Genomic DNA, 17,464 nt, shown 5'->3' on the forward strand with positions numbered 1-17,464 from the left:
CGTATTTTGTACACCAATCTCAGTCATTTTTGTCCAACATCCTTTTACTTGAACCTACCAGCAGTATCTGCCATCCGTCCTCAGCTTGATTCACTACAAGTACGGTGTCGCAATGGTGTCCCTCCAGTGTGTACCCAGCCGGTTGAAAGAGTGGATGTACAGTCACAAGTTCCATCTGCTGCATTTGGTACATCGTGCGGGTCCTTGCAGTGCGTATGGATAACAATGGTGAGATGTTCTTCTTGCAATGACTTTGTCCGCAAAGAACATTCAACAACTGAAGTGAAATGTGATCCATGTGCAAATCCTGCAGTGGATGAAAGTGTGACTGGTGACGAATGAGCACTGGAGACGTGGATCAAGTTAACTTTAGATAGTCCTAGACTGTGTCATACTGTTCAGTAATGTGGTGTTAAATTACGTTAAAAACATGTACAAGTTCAAGTTGTTGTCATATTTTATACTACAACCTCACCGCATGCATATAAATAGCCATTTTAACACAGGTGCATAAAGTACACTGCGCGAGTAGCTAAGGGTTAACAAAATGGAGCTGGGAATGCAGGCAGTCGGTCCTGTCTGAAGAGTCTGCTCTGAAATCCCGGCCGGTAGCCTGTGGCCATCAGGCCAGTGCAGTCTCGCTTAGTCAGAGATCCCGTTGTTTGTATGATGTAAACTCGTCTCTCAGATTGCTAAATGGACAGACCGCGTCCATCGATGACAACATTGTGACTTTACTGCCCACTCTGTGTGGCCACCAAGAGCTTAAACAAATCGACACATCCACATAAAAACAGCGAGGGTGACTGTCTTGAAGGATTTTACTGGACTACCTCATCGGAAACTGAAATGTACTGCTCAAAAAAATGAAAGGAGCACTTTTTAATGAGAGTATAGCATCAAGTCAGTGAAACTTGTGGGCTATTGATCTGGTCAGTTAAGTAGCCGAGGGGCTTGTTAATCAGTTTTAGCTGCTTTGGTGCACTAGAGGGGTAACAATGAGAAGACCCCCAAAAACAGGAATGAATGGTTTAACAGCTGGAGGCCACTGACATTTTCCCTCCTCATCTGTTTTTTCACTAGTTTTGTATTTGGCTACAGTCAGTGTCACTACTGGTAGCATGAGGCCATACCTGGACCTTACAGAGCTGGCACAGATAGTCCAACATCTCCAGGATGGCACATCAATACGTGTCATTGGCAGAAGGTTTGCTGTTTCTCCCAGCACAGTCTCAATGGCATGGAGATGATTCCAGGAGATAAACAGTTACTCTAGGAGAGCTGGACAGGGCCTGTCATAGAAGGTCCTTAACCCATCAGCAGGACCACTGTCTGCTCCTTTGGGCAAGGAGGGACAGGATGAGCACTGCCAGAGCCTACAAAATGACCTCCAGCCAGCCACTGATGTGAATGTCTCTGACCAGACAATCAGAAACAGACTTCATGAGGGTGGCCTGAGGGCCTGACTTCCTCTAGTGAGCCCTGTGTGCTCACTGCCTGGCACCGTGGCATTTGCCATAGAATACCAGAATTGGCAGGTCCACCAGTGGTGCCCGGTGCTTTTCACAGATGAGAGCAGGTTCACCCTGAGCACATGTGACAGACGTGAAAGGGTCTGGAGAAGCCGTGGAGAACATTATGGTTCAGCATGACTGGTTTGGTGGTGGGTCAGTGATGGTCTGGGGAGGCATATCCATGGAGGGACACACAGACCTCTACAGAACAGACAACGGCACCTTGACTGCCATTAGGTATCGGGATGAAATCCTTGGACCCATTGTCAGACCCTATGCTTTTGCAGTGGCTCCTGGGGTCCTCCTGGTGCACGGCAATGCCCGCTCACATAAAGCATGTAGGTCCCATAGTGAACATTTAAATACAATGCACCCCTCGTGTCTCATGTAGGCTCCCCCTTTATCTCATGTTTCGGTCAGGTCCAAAGTGTATCTTTATGGTCTGGTTAGAGGTGCCACACAGCGAATCTGATTCTCTGACACAATCTGACCCTGGAAATCACTCGCCTGTAAGTGTCTTGTATCTTAAAGCTTTATTGTTTCCTGGATACTGTCTGCCATGTACTGCTTTGTAAGTCATTACTTCTTGTTTATTGTCTTTGTTTGTAGAAAATCAAAACTTGCCTTTAATCGTCAGGGTGGGCTGTGTGTGTATGAGAGCTGACGACCAATGAAGGTTCATCTGAAAGTACACTGCATAGAATTGAACGATGAGCAATAAGGCACACGTGTGTTTAGCACCTCAAAAACGGAAGAGACGCTCGTCCGTCTGACGTCTTGTGTTTTACATACAACAACAAAATGGAAAAAAGACAAAATGAGTTGAAATTGCAGCTGAACGCGCGTGCATGTTAACCCTTTGTACACCACTGGTTCTGTCAGTTGGCATCCTGTTGACCGTCAGTAAAGGGGCAAGCAAGCATGGCTGTGCTGGAAAGTCAATAAACCCATAAAGGGTAACGATCTTCAGTGGTGTGAACTGAAATGGTCGAGCGACGAGATCCACAACTGCGTTTTTAGCAAATCTGACATACCCCACGTGGGACTAGAAGTTGCGTACTGTGACATCAGCTTAGTGCAGGCTGACTGCTCAGGTCGGAGTTCTTTGCACTTTCTACTGTCAGAGATAAAGATGACTGGTGGTGCTGTTTGGGCTATAAAATTCTGAAACAGGCCCAGAACTTATACTCTTCATCCTCATCTTTTGGCCACACTTATTCTCTAATGTTATTTTTTATTTTTTTTTTCCCAGACCCAGCAAGAGAAAATTGAAAACCTTCACAGTGAACTGCGCTCTATGGAGAAGCGGCTTCAATGCATGGACCTGGAGACCCGAGAACAGGTAGACGGTGCTTTAGATTTCCATCCATCTGACACGTGGCCTTGTAGGCATTGTAACTGCTGTCGTGGTCACTCCACTTGCACTGAGGCCTCTCATCTCCTCCCCAGTCCTTCTGTTCAGGTGTGGAAAAGCAGCGAACGCAATAGCCAGCTCTGTCTCTCTGTCCACTGGAAACAACTCGGCTCTCAGGGGACTGATTTGGTTGAGATGTGCCACACTTGTCCTTCAAGGACATTCGTTGGGACATTTTAATTTTAATTGCGATATCTCGAATGAAGCAAGCTGTACAAAGTTTTGACTTTTAAGAAACTCACGTTGAAAAGCATTGGCAAATATGTTCAGTCGTCTCTGTCTTAAAACATCCTGTGCGACGTCCGCGCTGAGTTACTTCACACTCTCCATTTTACCTGAAGAGAGGTCACTTCAGCTTGTATATATTTTTTCATTTTTCTTTTTACTTACTCGCCGGCCGCTCCTGACAGCAAAACTGAAACGCTTGCAGTTGTGCGCTCTGAAACAACTACACATCACTGCAGTACATGGGATGGGGCGGGGTCAGATGTGGGCGGGGTTGGATGGCAGTATTACCAAATGAGGAAGGGCAGATGTTCAATTCATTTCACTAATGATGATATCCTTTATTTATTCAATATGACTGCATTACCTAAAGATTATAATGAGTTGAGATTTCTCAGTCACTGTCATTTATCGGCAAAGCGCCACAGTGATCCGCTTTCTGTCATGTTCGGATGCAGCCAACATTTTTAGCTGGAGACGTCAGCACAGACTTTAAATCTCCTTCGGTTAACACTTTGAAAACTGTCACGTTTAATAATCTGAACCTCATTTAGCCACAGAGCTTCCACCTCCAACATCTCACAAGAGCGCAGGGATCTTTACATCACTTGAGTCGAATCTGCCGGCTATGAAGGCAACTTCAGTCACGTGATATTATAAAATGCTGTCATTAAAAAACATGTTTATGTACCCTACTAGTACATGTAATTAATTTCTCTTATCACTTTCTAATATGAATCACTATTAATAAACAAAATTGTAATAACAAACTCTTTGAAAGGACTAGAACAGGGTGGGTAATGTCGGTCCTGGAGGGCCACAGTGGCTGGCTGAATTAGAAAGTGGTTCTTGTCAGTCTCAGACCTTAATTTTTCCGCTTGTTAGTCTGCAAGATTAGGTTCTTATCGTAGATTTTTTCCCTTTCCAAGGATATCCTCCAAATGATTTGAAACCTAAAGCAGAACATTTTCAGTCTGTCACATTTTTCTCTTGTTTTTTTAGTAAATCAAACTGTGCATGATGAACACACACAGATGTACAGTAAATGGAAACAAGTTAGATGGGGAACTGCTGGCTCCGTTGTCATTTACATCTTATTGCTAATAAGGAGCCATTAAAACACTGAATGCAGCTGTTTAAGACTGAAATAAGCAATTAAGGGTGAGGAACCTTAACAAGAGAGAGACCACTAAAATGAAGAATCAAAATGTCACTTGAGCAGTAAGAGCTTCATCAGCAGTAACTGACTTCTCATTAAGAAACTGGGTTGGAGCAAAAACCTGTGGCCCTCCAGGACCGACATTACCCATCCATGGACTAGAATATTCAAACCAGGTCTCCTGAATGGTACACCATGTGCAGATTTTCATGCTCGTTTATATCTTACCCCATAATTCCCTTTACAAATTTTCAGTTTTTCACGTCACCTCCGCATACTGCTAAGTGGTCATTGATAAGGGCGCCCAGGTACACGTAGTAGATGTTGGGGCACAATGTGTCAAATGATTAAAGTACACTGATGGTCGCCTCATTGTTCAGCTGTGACCTCCCCCCACCCCCTAATCCCCCACCCCGCTCTGGCTGCATTCACTTGCTTCCCGGACTGTTCGGAGCACCAAGGTTTGACGTTTCATTTTTTTTTTTTTTTTTTTTTTTTTGCGCTCACGTCAGTTTCCGGTCGGCCTGTCCGGAGAAATGCAAGGTATCTGTTTGCTGCTTTGACAGCAAAAACAAGCTTTTAAAATAGTGGCCACTTTTTGGGGCAATAAAGAGTACCCTCCAGTATATCAATTTGACTAAATATTGGCATTTCTGGCTGACCAGGTTATAAGTTTTATTCATTTTTTCAGTTGACTAAGGTGAAAGGGCGTTGTTGTGCCACAATTCGGATGAATCAGGTAGCTTCTGCTGTCTATGAAAGTAACTTCAGCCATGTGACTTTGTAAAATGACTCCGGTGCCACCGCGTGTGGCAGCCTGTCCAGCAGCTCTGTGTATGACTTTATCTTTCTACTTTCTTGTGAATTTCCCCTTGGGATTAATAAAGTATCTATCTATCTATCTATCTATCTATCTATCTATCTATCTATCTATCTATCTATCTATCTATCATATAGTGCCTTTCACATCTATCTATCTATCTATCTATCTATCTATCTATCTATCTATCTATCATATAGTGCCTTTCACATCTATCTATCTATCTATCTATCATATAGTGCCTTTCACATCTATCTATCTATCTATCTATCTATCTATCATATAGTGCCTTTCACATCTATCTATCTATCTATCTATCTATCTATCATATAGTGCCTTTCACATCTATCTATCTCTCTATCTATCAATCATATAGTGCCTTTCACATCTATCTATCTATCTATCATATAGTGCCTTTCACATCTATCTATCTATCTATCTATCTATCATATAGTGCCTTTCACATCTATCTATCTATCTATCTATCTATCTATCTATCTATCTATCTAATTAAACAACATATTTTATGGTATGTACCACACTAGTGTGTTTCATTAAGTTCTAGTATCGCTGTTACTTTCTAATATACGGTTACAAAACATACTGCACATAATAAACATTTGCTGTGAATTGTCCGACTTGTAGCTACGAGTTCGTAGTTCATTGACTTGGAGTTCCTGAGATCCCATGAACACAGCATCTGTACTCTCTGGGACTGTCGCACCCCCCATACTCCCCCCCTCCGTCATTCAGAATGGCTTAGCCCAGTCACATGGTGCCTCTGTGAATGGCAGGCATTAGTGGTAAAAGGACTGCATGAGTCTCGCCACAATAAGCATGTCTCTCTGACTTAGCTGCTATCAAGTGGAAAGAGAAAATGACAAGCATGGAGAGGAATAACAAAAAGGATCACAGTAAGATGCTCTCTGCTCCCACGTTTGAGTATCCTTGTGGTGCTTAAATGTGTTATTTGTCCTCTGCTGTGCTCGGTGTAATAGACGTACACAAGCCCCCACACGGCGATGGAGCTCTACTATGACTAGCAACGGACTTTGGTTAAGCAGGGTGTCCACATCCGCCTGCTCAATTTATTTTAAACCCGTAAGTTAATCCACAGTCTGTCCCTGTGCTAGTCTGCCTACTGTGGCTCCCACCAACCACCGTGGCACAGAAGAAATGAGTTCAAAAAAAAAAAAAAAACAATCACCTGCCCTCCATCAACAAAACTCAAGTCCTCTAAGCAAATCAAGGGGTCGAGCACCAGAATTCAATACACACTCAGACCCCCCCCATCTCAGGGCCCAAGAACACCGCCAAGCAGTTCAGAAGGCTGAGCTCAACCTCCAGTGCCACCACCACCACCACCATTAAAATGCTCAACACAGTTGGATCCAAACACATCCCCTCCCTGCCTGCCACTATATGTGGGGGACAATCAACCACCTCTACTTGAAATGATCCCAAACTACCAGTCCTGAACTTCTTCTCCATGTACCCCAACAGGACAGGTGGAACTTCCTTTCCTTTTCTTTGATGCTGGTGTCTTAGGAGTTTGGAAGAGGGGGTTCTGAGTGTGATCTAGTGGGTCCGCAGCTCCAAGAGAATGACCAGGTTTTTAAATAATCCATTGGCCGTGTCAGTCTCCGTGGGCGCACTCACGCAGCTGCGGGGGGAGTTGATGAGGTAATTGGGGCGAGTCGCACCTGCACGTGAGTTGCTTCATCGGCCTCCTGTGGTGTGTGATTGAGACGCTGCGCCCACGGAGCCATATAAGTACGGGCCGGTGGGGAAACGAAAGAAAGGCAGGTAGAGTGAGAGTGGGGCAATGAACAAGGACATGCCAGCCAGGTAATGAGAGAGAAAGAGAGGGGCCAGCACGGTCAGGGGTCCCGTGACAGAGCGAGGCATCGGCACTCCAGGGACGGATCATACCCACTGATTGTGTTGAACAGTGGGTATGATCGAGGTGGCATCCTCTCCTGTGAGATGGAGGGGCAAGAGGACAACCGACCTCGACAGGGGCAGCCAAGACGGGGGTCACCAGTGAGTGGACCGTGGCCGCTGAAGTCTGCACTAGCTGAGAGAGCCATGGGTGAACTGGGGAGACATAGAAGGAGTTGTGCTTGACTCACTTGCCCCAATGTCTGTTGCTGGTTTTTCGTCTCGTTTTTAAACACTTGGGATTTTTATCCTTTTATGAATTATTATTATTTTTTTTGTTGTTCTTTATTTCACCTTATACAATTTCTTGTATTAGGAACTTGTTAGTTTTCACATACCCCTCAAGGTCAGAGTGCAGGGTCAGCCATTGTTCAGCACCCCTGGAGCAATTATAGGTTAAGGGCTTTGCTCAAGGGCCCAGCACAGTAGGATCTCTTTTGGCAGTGACGGGGATTCGAACCGGCAACCTTCGGGATACCAGCGCAGATCCTTAGCCTCAGAGCCAGCACTCCGCCCTAAAATAAAATAAAAGTATTAATTGGAAATACTGCACTTTCTTTTTGGGCACTGTTTGGTTTTTGTTTTTAATAAAAGCACTTGGACACTTTTACTCCATCCCCTTGCTACAAGTGTGGTTTGTCCCCATCTGCCAGTTCATCCAGTTACATTATCGATGGTGCCGGGTTCGAGAGGCTCCCAAATGGGAAGATGGAGCCGCACCGTCACACTGAGTGACTGCAGCACACTAAGGTGCCTGGGAGGTATGGTGACACACAGCTTATCACGAACATCTACACCTGCATCTCCTAAAGTGGTGGAAAGTGCAGGGATTGGGATTACAGTATGAAATGGCCCACCCAGCACATGAGGATTGTGCAGGAGACTTTTAGTATAAAAATGTATTTGTCCCCACTGGGATATTTGGCTTTTTGCAGACGCTGTTTACAAAAAACAAGGGGGCTTTTCCCCCTACTTGCTTCGCTCGCCAACCCCCTGCCTGTGCTATGCGCCAGCTATTTTGCATCTCTGCCGCTCGCGTATGTGGATTTCACTTTCACCAAACAACAAATCTTTTAATTCTCGCAGATACGCCTCTTCATTGGGAACAAACACTACTCTTACCTGATGGCAACACGAATTAGATGATCTACAAGTCTCTGACTTGAACTTTAAAGCCGAACGATATCTACATACTTCTGTCATATCACCGATGTCCATATATTCAATCTCTTTTCGCTGTTATTTCACAGAGTAATAATTTCCATTTGTCAGCACTAATGTGATCTTTACTATCAGTTTTTTGAGGCTTTTTAGTACTTTCATAATCTCTAACCTGCTCTGCATTTACTGTATGTTTCATGTTGCTTTAGAGTTATTCGTCGAGTTATACGTTTTTGTTCTGTTTGGCTTTGAAGTTAACACGCAGATACTTTTTAAACTTACACTTTTACTGTAAAACTTCAGTAAAAACAATAGTTGGAATTACCTTTTCGTCAATATCGCATTGAATTTAGTTTCCATGTTTGGAGTTACATCGTGACAACGCAACGTACTGCCTGTGAGTGAATATCGTTTCTCTCTCTAATAAATAAACTGACTTTTTCAAATGTTTGTCCCTGTGATTTGATAATTGGCAAAGCAAAAGCTATTCTACCGGGAAACTGTAAACGTTTTAACATGAACGGCATCTCAAGATCTCCTTTGGTGTCTAATGTTATCCCCTGAAGATGTACTACTTTACCTTTCTTGTCGCCTGTTAAAATTTTACATGTCAGAATTGTTTGACCAGTTTTCAATACAACTAATCTTGTCCTATTGCATAGCCCATCACTCAGACATAAATTACGTAATAACATCACGATATGTCCTTCTTTCAACAGTAATTTGGCCGGTGAAAGACCGGACGGTGTTAACAATTATAGTTATTCTTCATGATATTGTAAGTTGATGTTTTCATCTTCCACACCATCACCCCCAACTGTTTCAGCAGAGTCTATTGATACACGTTTAACCAATTTGCCGTGAAATGTCCAGAAAAGCTTCTTTAAAGGATGACACTAAGTACTTTTCATAAACGAATTTAAATGTGGAAAACATAAAAATTTGTAAGAGCTGAGAGCACATGAACTGTGTCTGACAAAAGCATTCACACGAAGGAGAAGTGACTGGACCGTAGCCGTGGCTGTAAATGTTTGAGAGGAGGGCAGGACTTTTCAAAATGTCTTTGCAAAAAGTCTTGTCTCTCGGGACTTGAAATTATCTCCAAGAATGTCTCGTCGCAACATTTCCTTTTATAATAGAAAGATAAGTACCTAAATAAATAAATATACACACCTTCACCTATAAAAGAATAAAGAGAGAGCGAGAGAGAGATGGGTTTGGAGCCTGCACAGATACAGCACAGTGCTTCACCCACCACACGACAAACTAACTCAGGATCCCAAATTAGGACCCGAGCACAGCCGTTTAATGGGCGACACCTCAAAGGAAGAAAATTTGGCAACCCCAGTCATAATGAGACCTTTATGCAAACGTATTGCTGTTGGTATAAAGGAGCCCCGTCTCGTTTCTTGACACACTTCTGCTGAATCATTTCTTGGCTGATATCTCTCAGTGTCGCTGTGTCAGAGATGTGCGGCATTGTTCATAGTGGCACTCAGTTATGTTTTAATTGTCTCCTTCACTTTGACCTCCTGGTTGGTCCAGAGTCCACCCTGTAACTGAGCCTCCCCTATTAATTAGCTTGTTAATTCGGTGGGCCTCTACTGAAGTGATGTTAGCAACTCAGCACACCAGAAAATCCCCCTGGCCATCACAGAGTGGTAGAAGATGTGCAGGATGTAATTTCCCACTTTAAAGGAGCGCAGTCTCCTAAGGAAAAACACCTTGCGATTGGCAGGGGATTATGGGTGCAGGACTCCTGCTAATACATTTTGGACCGACAATTTCTTCATATCTGAAGTTTATTGCACTAAATAAAGTGAAAAACGTTGAATGAAACACGAAACAGAACGATCACTCCAGTCTGGCTGCCAAGATAAAGACGTGTGTTGTCCCCCAGTTCAGCAGGTCTTTAAAGAAGTTTTTACAAAATTTATAATAAATTATTGTGAATATTTATGGTAGCAAACAACAAGAATATTATAGACACAAAATAAATCCAACAAAACACTAAGTACAAAACGATAAACACTCGCAACACAGTCCAGTCCAGTTTTGCAGTTGCATTGATGATGGTGGTGTGGTTATGAAATGTAATCCCCTGTGAACAGCCTCCTGAAAATGACATAAAGTTTGGTCCTATTGTGATGCCGATAATTAGTAGAATTTGGGCGGGCTCAACATCTGAAGACGTTTTTCACCCCAGATAAAATCACATGAACAAGCGGGCACAGGACAAGAATATAAATCCAGAGAAAACTGTAATTCGATGGGTGTGAGTGTAATCCAATTATGCAGTGAAGTGTTAAAACAAGAAGACGCCACCGATCGCGATCCTGCCAGCTTGTTATGGCTCACTTTTAAAACAAGCGCCCTCATCTTTCACCCAGCAGCCCTTGTGGCAACCGCCGAAGCTGTCCAAAGATGCAGTATGGCTGGGGATGCTGGGATTTGCAGTCCGTATAAGTAACGCTGCTACAGCATCACCTGCAGTTTACCGCAATAGACTGCAAAACTCACAAAAATAAATGTGATTTTTTTTTATGACAAACCCACAAATAGGCAGATCCTCAAATCATAAACCTGCAAATTGCAAAGGCTGACCTGTAACTGTACTGCCTGTCATCTTTAAATAAAAATAATAATTAGAAGAGAGGGTTAATGCTTAGGAGACCCTGTGCCTCATCCTCTAAATACCTCTCGTTCCTTTACAGATCACTCAAATTCAACAGGAGTGTGAAACGAAAATCCGAGGTTTGATGCCTGCTGAAATAAGAAAAGAGCTGGAAGACACAATCGCCTCCCTCAAATCGCAGGTAATCGGTGCCACAGGAGACGGCCTAAAATGGCTGCAGTAGAGCCCTGGTGCATGCTGTGCAGAGAAGCACTCCAAGCTGCTACACTCCATGCTTTTGGTTTCTATCAAGGCAGCCCGTAGCTGAGCTTGCAGCGTTGGTGAAGCCCACCTTTCCTAAGCTGGCGCTAGCTACTGTCCTGTGGAAGATAGCAGAAGACATTTTGAGTCAGTTTACTCTTGCAACATGAGTAGCGCTGATGACCCTCACGCATGTCCATTTGTTTGTTTCCAGGTGAACTTCCTCCAGAAGAGGGCATTAGTTTTACAACAGGAATTGGATTCCTACCACAGGTATGACATTACTTTTTTCCAGTAGTGGCCAGTGGCTGTGTGACCCAGAGTCCCAGCATGCCGTGTTTTTGTGGGGTGAAACAGTAAGAGTTGTTAAGCTGTGCTTAAAATGAGAAGTGCGAGGTGAGATGAGTTGATATGGGGGGCCGGTGGGTGTCATTAGCTGAACTAAGATGTTCTGTAATGTGATTGGAGTTCACGGGTCCAATAAGTGTCAATATCTAACTTGAGTGTTTTTTGACTGGAGAATATGAGAGTCAGTGTTGGAAGCAGAAAGTGAGGAGACCTGAGTCAACAGTCTTGGAGCAACGTCAGTGGCTGGGCTGTAGGTCTACGGTGGATGTGGCTAACGTTAAAATCTAAATTAGAGCTTGACGTGATTTGAGGTACATTTAAATGAATACTCCGAATAAAAATTGTATTTTTCTTATATGTAGTAATAAACATGTAGTTTATAGCGATGGCCACATTTTCATGCAGAACAGAGAAAACAGTTTCTGATATAACAGAGGTCTAGTGCTGGACAACAACAGATGATATCAAAAACATCTTCACGTTGCTCATGTCATAATCCAAACATCAGGTCATCCAGTTGTATGCTCACAATGTCCCAGACATGCGTGTTTTTACTAAAATATCGTTAAATAAACCACAAGTGAAAAATGGAAATGGAGCGCGCTCAGACGTGAACAAGCATTTGAAGACCTGCCGCTCCACCTCATTCGTTAGTCATTTGATATTCATTTGATACGGGAGATCATAATATTCTCCTCCTTCGTCTTCACTATACAATTGCACTTTCTGGCATTGCTTTGGAGTGGTTTGAGTCGTATCTTACAGACAGGGCTGAGTATGTGGCCCTTGGGGATGCTAAATCTCGTACTCACACTGTCACCTGTGGGGTCCCACAAGGATCAGTCCTTGGGCCGACTCTTTTTAATATCTATATGTTACCCCTGGGTCACATCATCGGCAAGCATGGAGTTTCATTCCATTGCTATGCCGATGATACGCAGCTCTATGTGAGACTGGATTCGACTTCTTTTACACCTCCATCAACTCTTTCCTCCTGCTTGGATGAGATTGAGGCCTGGATGTCCAAGAACTTCCTCAAGATGAACAGCACCAAAACTGAAGCTCTTTTAATTGGCACCCCCCCATCAACTTCTTTCCTCTGTCAATTGTATTTCCTTTTCTGACCATACCATTACCCTCTCTCCCTCTGTTACAAATTTGGGTGTCATATTAGACTCCCATCTGTCATTTGACACACATGTCCATCACTTCTGTAAAACTGCATTCCTTCATCTCAGAAACATAACCAAACTCTGACCTTGCCTGTCCTTTTGTGATGCTGAAAAGCTGGTTCATGCCTTTGTCTCATCCATACTGGATTATTGTAATGCACTCCTCATCGGGATACCCAACAAGAGCCTTCAAAAGCTCCAACAAATTCGAAATTGTGCTGCAAGAATTCTGATGAGGGTGCGGAAATATGAAGACATCTCACCAATCCTTCGGTCACTTTTTTGGCTCCCTATTCATCTCCATATTGAATACAAACTCTGTTTGTTTACTCACCGGTGTATCCATGGAAATGCACCACAATATCTTAAAGAACTCCTTATATTAGAATCCACTACAAGAAACCTCCATTTTACAAATACCTACCGCCTTCGCCCCCCTGTGACCAAACTTCATACAATGGGTGACCGAGCCTTTGTAGCCGCTGCTCCACAGCTCTGGAATGGCCTACCAGAGAGCCTGAGAACACAGCAGATTGTGGGCTGTTTTAAAAAACAGCTAAAGGCTTTTCTATTTAAGAAAGCTTATTAACAAGAATGTTATAATTATTGTCGTTTTGTCTGTTTTTATCTTGCTTTGCCTTTGTTTAATCTTTTTATGTAGCACTTTGAGATTTACTGCTAATGTAAAGTGCCCTATAAATAAAATGCATTATTATTATTATTATTGTTAGTCACCAGGCCAGCACATTCATTGGTTAATATCGTGATATCAACAAAAAGTGTGCACTGTAAGCCCAGGTTTATACTTCACGTGACGTGACGCATGCTCCAGCGGACGCTCCTGCTACACAAGCGTTTTACTGTTTATACTTGTGCGCGTACTTTATGTAAATTTGGAAGAATCCACCAGGTGGCAGTGCGAGATATCATCACGGTGAGAACCGGTTCGGCTTCGCTTTTTTGTGAATTGTCTGGAACACCCATTAAATTCTGATGACACCTTGCTGCAATATCTCTGAAAACGATGTTTAATGATTAAATCCATCAGTCCAGGGATGTGTCCATTCCAGCAAGCACTGGGCACAAGACAGAAACAATCCCTGGATGGGGCGTCAGGTCATCTCAAGGTGAATACAAGCACTCACTTACACACACTAGCGTCATGTTAGTGTCACCAAATCTGCATGTCTTTGGGAGGAAACCGGAGCACAGTGTGGAAACCCAGCAGAAACACATGGAAACTCCAGGCAGGGAATACCAGCGACGTGACTCACTGCGAGACAGCAGCGCTAACGCTCCGCCACCGTGTCACCCCCATGTGTGTAATTATTAACAGTATTCATTATTTAAATGAAATTAACGATTTAGCTGTAAAATGTAACATACATACTTTAATGCATTTCAACATGAAAGTGATATCAAGTATAAATCTAAAGATTCTAAATGTGCAGAGAGTTGGAATATCATACGTTGAATGTGTTCTGTGTGGTGATCTATTGCTGTTAACCGCTGCTGTCAGGTCAGGAGGAAGCCCCAGAAAAAAAAGACAGTACAGAAGATGGTATGTGAGACTTTTTAAAGTGTATCAAGTCATTACGATCGGGAATATGCGACGCTTGAATATAAAGGCAACATGAATACATTTGTATGTCGGCATTATGCTCCACCACATCGAACCATTCATCAAACATCGAAGCGCGCACACCGATCCCGTAGGATCCCCATAGAGGCTTTCTCTCACATGTCAATAATAAACAGAGACTCTGACATCACATTCCGACTTGATGACACTGCGCCCCCCGACTTTTTGCTGGTACTGCAACTCGCACACGTATCGCGTTAATTTCTGAGGACACATCAAATGAATGCTGGGAACATGTGGCGGCCATGATGAGTGCGCATGCGCGTTCTGAGCGTGAAGTATAAATGAGCCCTGAGACGAGTACAACTAAAGATTACAAGTTGAAAAAACAGGAGTGCTCTCCCCTCGACTTTCTCGTATTCTCAGATATGGGGATGGATATTTGAGGAGTAAACCACAAGACAATGATTATATTTTTATATTATGTGCATTAAAGAACCATCAACAACAAATCAAATTAATAATATATTGAAGAACAATTATTATAAAAGTAAAGTTGAATAAATCGGACTCTGCAGCTGCATGAATAAAAGGTAAAGTACCACTTCCGGTTAACGGAAATAGCCCAAAGGTTGATAGAAATCTACGTTTTGTGCCTAATACTTGTATGCAAAATTTGGTTGAGCTAAGTGAAAGTGTACTCAAGTTATCGTGATTACACACAGACATCATTCCAAAAATTGTATTTTTCAACTCAGGGAGTGTCTAAGACATCGAGATTCATCAAAATCTCGACATCGAATCTTTGGTCGATTCCAGTACTTTCCATGTACTTTGTATACGAGAAAGTAAAAAGCGAGTGAAAACTTTGTCAAGAAGAGAATACGCCTCGGACTTGTGCACATCTGGAGGGTCAGTTCACCTGAGCAGATTCACAGACTACTGCCAAATGATCCCGAGGTACTGTGGATATGAATGTAACAACCGTAAACGTGACGAGGGCAGACAGGTCTACAAGCCAGAATGCTCATTCACTTCGCAGTGTGTCCGATTTTCACTCATGAGCCTTTTTTGCAGGTGATTTATGTAATAATATTTTTTGTATTTGGGAAATTTTGGGTATTCGACTGTTTGACTTGACATATGGATTATGCAACACGAGCCACGTATGACTTTTCCATCAGCATTTTTGGATATCCTTTGCAGTTGTCCAGCTATAATATCAAAAACTTTATTATCTTCATTCTCCACCAAAAATGAGTTTAGAATGGTTTCCCGGCCATGGGGTAAATGATTAATAACATCATTTCTGGGTGAGGCATTCTATGAAATAAGAGTTGAGGTGACCTGGCAGGAGGACACTGGGAGTCGGTAGCTAAACTTTTATATACTGAAGTAAGTGAACTGGGAGTTGAAGTGACTAAGAGACAATGGACTTCAGTATCTTCATTAGGAACTTTGTGGCGTCCATATCTGAACTTGAAGGTCACATGACCTGGAAGATGGGTGTTAGCCCAAGGGGGCCATTAAGTGATCTGAGAGGTAAACCGACTCATAGCCACTCAGACAGAGAGAATGGTTGAGGTTGAGCTGACGCTGAAGCCAATGATGGCTTGAACTCGGTAGGCGAGTGGACTTCTGATCCCTGTGGGTTTGGTGTGTTAACTAGGAAGTGAAGGTTCTGCGTGTGAGGAGTTAACCGAGCCTGAGAGCCTTTGGTTGAATTAGTTTGTGAGATGGCTGGAGGACATTAATATTCCGTATCTAACGCCAGGCAGTGAGGGAGGTGGTGAAACATCTGGAATTGGTGACCAAACCATGATAGGATTTCGGGTGGGGAAAGAAGGATGGGAGTCATTATCTGAACGAAGAAGTGAGGAGACCTGGCCTGTGTGGAGCATGGCTATGAGGTGAGCAGCGAGCTCAGGATATCAGTCGCCAGGGGAGGGCTCTGGTGGTCAGTGCGTGGATTTAGGATGACTGGAGAACACTGGGAGGACATAAGTGCAGTATACTGGGTTTAGGAACTGAAGTGGCTTGACTTGGACGACTTTGGATGTTGATGGATGAACTGAGGGATGTGAGGTGATTTGAATGAGGCAGTGCCTGAGCTCGGGCTTTAGGGGACTGGTGATGTGGGATGTCCTGACTCCAGCACACCTTGGGACTGGGACTTCATTCGCACATTTGCTGGATCTGGCATGTGAGCAGCTGGGGCTAGTGGGTGGGGAGTTGGCAGTGGACTGGGAAATCCTGATGTGTCTTCTGCTCTACTAACTGATGGCATTCTGTCACCTTTCAGCAGGTGAGCCAAGCCAACAGACCCCACAGCCTGGAGTTGCCGGACTGTAATGAAGACGCAGATGGTTTGTGTGACGCACTCGTTTTTCCATCAGTTGCCACAAATCTCATCGCTGCTGCTCATGTCATTCCTGCATGTCTTTTTTTTTATGCTTATGTATTTTTTACATTTTTATTACTTTTTTTAATTAAATGTGTCACTTTTTTATACATGTCTGTGCCCTGCTTTTAAACATGACTCTCTTGTTTTGAGACGGGTGTAAGCCTTGCATTCTGGGGGTCCTCTTTAATTATTTTTTTCCCATCACTTCCATAATATTCCATGAACATCAGTACCAGCAGTCAGGGAATATCGCCTGGCACCATTAGAGAAAAGGTGGGCACGTGACGTGTGAAACTGAGTAGACTTGCCCTTCATCCTTGACTTCCAGTGGCCACCTTGTCCTGCAGGGACACCGAGAGCTTCAACTTGGGGTGCCAGCGCTAGGCCAGGAGTGATGACTCCTTCTAGTTTCATCACTGTATGCGTGATGGCAGCACAAGCTGGGCACTAAAGCATAGGCCGAGTGTAATTTAGTTATGTGGGTACCACTCCGGCTCACAGGCGGTTGTTTAGCGTGGCCTCGACTTGGACAGCATGGAGCCTTTTTGTGTGCGTTCACAGAGTTCTTCTCTCCATTGATGCCTGTCGTCTGCCTCTAAGCTCTGTGCCTTCTGTTCTTTAGTAAACTGGTAGATCACTCGAGAATTGTCCAGGCTGCATTTGGGGTCTTCCTAGGCCAGTCCTCCTCCTCCTGCACAGGCACACCACCCCTCATGGTCCTGTTTCTTTGCAGATCAATTGGTCGGCTCAGAATTGCTCTGTCAGCGCACGTCATGTCAGGGTAGCAAAGGGTTGGCGTGATTGCTTTAATGCTTCTGGGACCAAAGTTCCATATCCTGCTCCATCGCT

At 43.7% G+C, this 17,464-nt stretch overlaps 1 protein-coding gene across 1 annotated transcript in view; it reads left to right on the plus strand.

Annotated features, from left to right (window-relative positions):
• Positions 1-16,737, plus strand: part of cep112 (centrosomal protein 112) — a 243,439-nt gene extending 226,702 nt beyond the window's left edge. The window contains exons 24-27 of the mRNA XM_028819151.2: positions 2,767-2,856; positions 10,949-11,050; positions 11,324-11,382; positions 16,514-16,737. Of these exons, the coding sequence (XP_028674984.2) occupies positions 2,767-2,856; positions 10,949-11,050; positions 11,324-11,382; positions 16,514-16,520 (258 nt within the window). The 3' untranslated portion in view covers positions 16,521-16,737. The remainder of the gene's footprint in view (positions 1-2,766; positions 2,857-10,948; positions 11,051-11,323; positions 11,383-16,513) is intronic.
• The last annotated feature ends 727 nt before the right edge of the window (positions 16,738-17,464 follow it).

The sequence above is a fragment of the Erpetoichthys calabaricus genome, chromosome 14 (assembly GCF_900747795.2).
Source record: "Erpetoichthys calabaricus chromosome 14, fErpCal1.3, whole genome shotgun sequence".
In the NCBI taxonomy this organism is placed as follows: domain Eukaryota; kingdom Metazoa; phylum Chordata; class Cladistia; order Polypteriformes; family Polypteridae; genus Erpetoichthys; species Erpetoichthys calabaricus.